At 32.0% G+C, this 6,755-nt stretch overlaps 1 protein-coding gene across 1 annotated transcript; it reads left to right on the forward strand.

Moving 5' to 3' along the window:
• The first annotated feature begins 2,487 nt into the window (after positions 1 to 2,487).
• Positions 2,488 to 6,418, forward strand: LOC143577140 (uncharacterized). The gene is made up of 7 exons (XM_077061063.1): positions 2,488 to 2,565; positions 3,794 to 3,977; positions 4,135 to 4,275; positions 5,048 to 5,156; positions 5,283 to 5,344; positions 5,748 to 5,851; positions 6,086 to 6,418. Exons 2-7 carry the CDS (start codon positions 3,885 to 3,887, stop codon positions 6,192 to 6,194), a joined length of 618 nt encoding a protein of 205 aa, XP_076917178.1. The 5' UTR covers positions 2,488 to 2,565; positions 3,794 to 3,884; the 3' UTR covers positions 6,195 to 6,418.
• Positions 6,419 to 6,755: the final 337 nt, after the last annotated feature.

The raw sequence follows: 6,755 nt of genomic DNA on the forward strand, positions 1-6,755 counted from the left end.
GGTTAGAATCAAAAATCAAGATGGATCGTCCTTCCATCAAATTTGTTAAGTGAGAGCATGTAATATGTATTTGTGAATAAAATAAAGGTAGAGAGATCAAAGGTCATTGAAAGTAAAGCATGACACACTAAACTTAAAAGGCTTGGATTTGTGTGTTAAGAGCTAACACTTCAAGACCTTGGGTGATCCGTTGGGCATTCTTACGTTGTACATGGTCTTATTGGATTCATTTGAGTAGTAAAGTGCGTCATATAGATTGTTGTCTGTGTTGAGTCGAAGGGCGATCTTGAATTGGGAAGATTGGTGTATGTTTAATTTCGTTATTTTTTCATTATAGATTGTTGGTTGTGTTGACTTGTCTTGTATGGTAACTCTTGTATTTTGTTGGGCCTCTTACGGCTTGCAATTGGTTCTTTTATTTTTTTAATGATATTAGTCTTTCAAAAAAAAGTAAAGTGTGTTATATTTACGGATTAGTTAGAGTCGGTTGGCATCTTCAAATAGACTATTGAGTTGTGCGTGTACTCTTCATCTTTGACTATTCATCACTCATCCTTAGTTGATGGAATTAGGCTAATAATCTCTAAAAAAAAATCAAAATTTCATTTTTTGAGGTTTTAATACACCTAATGTCATTTATTTTTATTTTGCGTATGAGTTCAATTTGGTCATGTTCCATTATACATATGTGATAAGAGCGTTTATTCGTTTAGGCTCGAAGTAAATTGGCAAAAAGTAATTAACTTAGCTTGATCACTTATTAATGAATTTGAGCCTCAAAACTTATGCACAGATTCAATAACAAACATTCAAACAGATTCGATGTTGGTTGGTTTCTAGATTGAAAATAGTTCTTTTGCTAAGTGTGATTTAATTTGTCAGGTTCGGTTTTGAAACGAGGCACCAAAATGAAGCAATAAATTTAACTTTTCAAGCAAAAACCGAACCGTTGGTTATTAGTTTGTAACAATTGTTTCAGTTCGGTTGTATCAGTTAATTCGGTTTCTCTTTGGTTAATCGGTTTTTTATTATTATTAATCGGTTTTTTCATAGTATATATTCTTATTCTTATCTACCTATATTCTAATGAAGTAAAATAAATGGAGACACTTGTCATGTTTTGGTTAATCTTACAATTTTTTCCCTCCAAAACTAATATACTCTAATATATGTAATGAATCAATAATTATTCACTTTCCTTTTACACTATATTTATATAATATCTATATATTTTTATAAATATAAATATTAACATATTATTTTACTATATATTTCAAAATACTTGGTGAATTCCAAAAATCAACAACAAATCATGTTTCTCAAATGAAAATTGTTTCGGGTTTTTTGTGAAAGTTAAATTTGATTTTATGGGTCAAAAGTTGGTAAATAGATTGTTTTGTACAAGTTAACTGCATTTAGGTCAAAATTTGTTACGGGTCAAAAATGAAAATTTTGAGTATTTTTAAAAGTTTGAGAATGCAAAATAGATTTATCATTAATTTGTTATGGGTTCAACGTGTTGACTTTAAAATGTCAAAAGTATGAAAGTTAGAATTTTAAACATGATTCAGGTTTCAAGTTTATTTTTAAGGGCATTTTTTGAAATAAACAAAAGGTTCAGGATTTGACAAATTGACTATTTTTCTCTCAACTTTTAAAGGCATTTTTTGAAATAAACAAAATATTGCGAACACTTTCAACACGGCACTCCCATGCCTATCAATGCTTCTAACTTTTATCAAATTTGAAATATTTATGTCAACATTAATTTTTCCTTCAATAGTGATCAGAACGTTATATGGAAAGCATGTCATGCAAAACTATGCTCAAATGAAACAAAATATTCACAAAATTTAATGGGTTAACATGTTATTTTTTATGTTATCATTATGACAAAGTTGAGAAGCCCTTTGAAACTTATCAAAATCTTTTTTATGGTTTAGCTCAGAAAAACATAGTTCTTGAAGAACATCCATTGCTGTAATTTAATATCCTACTTTTCTTTGATGGGTGGTAAATTTATAAATATATCAATAAAGTTAAAGTCTCTTTTGTATTCAGGCTAAGTGGTTAGAACTAATATCGTATGAGAAGTCTTATTTTCGAAATTGGTTCATAACCAAAATTCTTTCAATTATACATTTATGACACCGAGAATGAATTTTTCAATAGAAAGAAGCATTCTCGGGTACGATTTTGCACGGTCATTTTTTTTTTATTAAGTTTATTTAACAAAATCATTTTGTGACATAAATAAAATTAATTTATGTTCACATTGTATAGATACAAGCATAGATGTAATACCATTTTTTCATATACGCTATGTAATTATTTATTTTATTTATAATTTTATAATTTGAATTATCCCGTGTGTAACACATGCTTTAAAACTAATATTATATATTGTGAAGATGAAAGGGGCAGATTTGGAAATGCAATAATACAAGGAAGAAAATTGGGCCTAATAATAATAATCAAAACACATACACCGACGACGAGTGCCTGAGCTCCGATCTCCGACCTTCCAATTTCTTCATTGAATTGCATTCTATTCTATTCTCCAAGGTTATTATTATTATTATTATTATTAAGTGCTGTACGAATTGTATCAAAAAACCTAATCGATCTACCATATTATATTCATTCGCCTGTGTTCTCGATCCTATCGATTGATCTAACAGAGACAGATCCTGTGAATTGGCTTTAATTTTGTGTATATATACACAGTTGGAACAGATGATAAAGTAGATATTTAGATCTATTCATTTGTTGCTACATGATATAATCATTTTGATTTACGGATTACCATTGTGTTGCTCAAGTTATTATATATATTAGGTGCTATTGTAACCTAACCCTAACACGTGTGTCTGCTGTTTTGTTGCTTCATTTTACCAAATTTGGGGATGAATTTGTTGCCAGAGAATTGAAACCCTAGGTTGTTGTTAATATATTGCAGCTGCAAATGTCTATTATTACTATAACAACAACTGTACCTAGTAAATCCCACAAATAACATACTTATTATTGGACAAGTCGGATGTAGGCAAATATTAGTTCTAATCCTAGGGATCCCTGGAGAAGCTGCTTCTAGAGAGACTCACGACACCAAAAACAAAGCAATACAGAACTAACAATAGGCCATAGGGAAATAGGGAGCTACCAAATTACAAAGCAAGTGGTGGAAGAGTTACGTAGTAAATTATACACGTATATAACATCATAAAACAACATTGATACAGAAAGGCAATCACATGTGAAGTCCACCTAAGGTGTAAAAGCTCCTATAACCTTAATTAATCATACGTTTCCACGAACACTTATCCAGGGCCATGTCCTCTGAGAGGTGGAACTTTAGCAAATCCTGCCTCATTTGCTCATCCCAAGTCAAGAACCTAGATGTGTGTTATTATAACCTAGGTGAATTTGTGAATCTATACCAGTAAGCTTGTGATCTTCAAGTAGCAGAATCAAACAGTTGTATGTGTAAGTTGTATGTTGTATTTGTTGTATGAATTTAGGTACACTTAATACCCTCTAACAATAGTTAAATGATCTAGTATAGCAAAAATTAATTAAAATGGTGGTGAAAATAATGGAAATTGATAGGATTATGCTGTCTGGTTAGTTGTGCATGAGCTGCCGGAACTATAATCAGAAAAATATTGGTTAGTTGGTAGAGGTGACATCAATTTGTTGTTTCACTTTGGCCTCATATATTCTCCTTTATTAGTTATGAACTTTTTGCCATGAAATATTGATATATGTGCGCACTGCTTTATGTTTTTTTCAGAAAAGTTGATATGAGGGCTTTGAATTAAGAATCAAAATTCTCATTTCTCCTTTCATAAGGTGGAGAAAAGCTAAGCTAAAAAGGTTAAGAGATGTTTTCATTGTTCTATGGACTTTGGGAATATCTGGTCAGTAAGACTGAGTTTCATGTACTAATTCTTGGAATTGACAAGGCTGGAAAAACAGTAATGTTTTCACTCTTCTTTTTTCTACCTTCTTGAGTTTCAATTTTGCATGTTACGTTTCATACGAATCCATTTTCATCGATTCCAAAATTCCACTAATCTCGTTTAGTCGTTTAATAATGTTAAACCTGATATATTGATTTAATTTCATGTGTAGACTTTACTGGAGAAATTGAAGGCACAATATTCAAACGTAGAAGGTCTTCCCCCTGATCGAATTGTTCCTACTGTTGGACTCAATATTGGTAGAATAGAAACTTCGAATTCAAAACTTGTGTTTTGGGACCTTGGAGGTCAGGTACTTGGATTGAATCTTTACTAGTAATGCAATATATTAGTAGGTACCTTTCATTAATGAGAAAAATATTATGAAATATTTGAATTTTTTTCACCTATAAAAAGGGTTCCTGCTTTTCTTACTTTTGCAAAACTGTGTTACTTGTGTAATAATAAGTAATAACAAGTATCCCATGATCACAACAAGACATCCAGGCCCCTTATTGATGAACAATGCATGTGATCTTACTTTGTAAATTACAAAGTGTTAGTTCACATAGGAATACCCGTCCAGTTGGATGTGATACGCAGTAGTAACTGCTAGAACAAGGGAAATTGTGACTTAAAAGAATCAGAATCAGAATCAGAAGATAATTAGATTGAAGTTATGGATGTTTGCTAGTTTTACATTTATGTGGAATAATTAGTTTTCTTGCACTGGCTCCTTCTTCTCCAAATCTGACTATTTACCCCTAAAATTCCGAATATCAAAATCAGTTTTGCTAGTCATATAAATATATAAACTAAAAGCATTGCACTTTCAATTTGTAATAATCACTTTTGTAGCCAATCCAAACATCATATTGGCCCTCAGAATATGTTCCCAGTCTTAAATTTTAATATCTTACTTTTATTTTCAACTATTATTTCCTGTAGTTCAAAGGCTTTTTTAACATAAAAATCTATAGTTTTAAAAGCAACAAATAATGCATATGGCTCACTTTACAAAGTGCAACTACATGCCTATAGATAATGATTTTTTTTCACTGATACCTGATATTTTATGATGTCAGCCTGGTCTTCGCTCAATCTGGGAGAAATATTATGAAGAGGCCCATGCCGTTATTTTTGTAGTTGATGCTTCTTGTTCATCACGTTTTGAAGATTCTAAATCTGCCCTTGGTAAATAATACATATTTCTCTCAACTTAATTTCTATATATGTTAGAGTGTACCTGTTGTGGCAAATTATTATGACCAGAACATATATAACATATGCTTCCTGTAATATCAAACTCATCATTGCCAGAAAAGGTGCTTAGGCATGAAGACCTGAGAGGCGCCCCTCTTCTAGTACTCGCCAACAAGCAGGTAACACCCCCCCCCCCACCCCTGCGAAGACATTGCTGTTTAATAACCAACAAAACATTAATGACATTTTTACTACTATTGGGTGCTAGGATTTCATTACTTTCGTATAGGTGTAGTATTGCAATTTAGCAGCCTTCTTTTTTCTTCAGATTATATTTTATAGATAATGGTCAAACGGGTAAAAAAACAGAAAAACTAGCTGAGTCTGAAACGGGTCAAAACTCTCCTAACATTTTAAGTCCTAAATTGTTTCATTTAAGATATTTATATATAGCACACAAAAATCTTAAAGAATGAACGAGAAAGTGTCCGTGGGTCTACCTTATTTTTCTTTCTACTATTATATAATTGTTCAGCTCTTTTTTCTTCTCACAAGTTATGAATTTGCACGATTTCATTGTAGGATCTTGGTGATGCTGTTTCAGCAGAAGAACTTGCTCGATATTTGGACCTCAAGAAATTAGATGAAAGAGCTTATACATTTGAAGGAGTTTCAGGCTATGATGAGTAAGTCTACAATATGTTACCTAGTAAACATTTTATATTTTCATTAGAATAATTATCTAATTATATAGGTTTTAGGGGTTTGAATCCACTCAAGACCTCTTTCGAGTCATTGACTTGTTTTCTTTTACCCTTTTAGCCTGTTAAATATAAAACATAGCTCAAATCAACCCGTTTGTCACCTTTAATATTGCCATCCGCTGATGTGGAATTGTTTCTTTTTTTTTTAATATGCAGGACCGGAATAAAGGAAATTGTGAACTGGCTAGTAGATGTGATGGAGAGAAGCAAGCGGACAGAAATGTTGAGAGTACGTGCAGGTGTTGCAAACAGCAGCGGTGCATAGAAGAGATCCAATTCTCAAACAAGAGTCAACAGTTGACTTTTGAGTGTCAGATGAGTTGCTTTTATCTTCAAGTATGATGAAAGTATTTATTTTGGGTAGAAAGAATCAATAACTGTGTTTACTATATAAAAAGAATTTTAAAATAGACATATTGGAAGATAAAAAAGAAGCTTGCCAGATTCGAGTCTAAAAATTGCTAGGTTTTGACTGTTTGAATCTTTGATTAAAGTGGTTCAACTGGACTTGAAATGATTAATTGTATATTCGTCCGGTGACACAAACTAGGGTTTGAAATTTGTGTAACTACCAGTTAATAGAAAAACGAGCGATTTTTGTGTTGAACTTCATGGATGTTCATAATGTTAGATTCCCTTTTCTTTGGTATTTTGATAGTGATAGCAGCTAGTAGACCTGCAAATTATTGCAGTGAGGTTGACCCCTTGGTCCATGTCATGTTGTCATGTGACCGTAGATGTGGATAAATTATGTTGGGTCACGGTCCAAATGGTTGTGTTCAATCGGGAAATCTTAAAGAGCTAGTAGAGTTGGGTTATACAACAA

This window comes from Bidens hawaiensis, unplaced genomic scaffold, assembly GCF_021521415.1.
Source record: "Bidens hawaiensis isolate Kalapana, Puna unplaced genomic scaffold, B.hawaiensis_p1.1 tig00028471_1, whole genome shotgun sequence".
In the NCBI taxonomy this organism is placed as follows: domain Eukaryota; kingdom Viridiplantae; phylum Streptophyta; class Magnoliopsida; order Asterales; family Asteraceae; genus Bidens; species Bidens hawaiensis.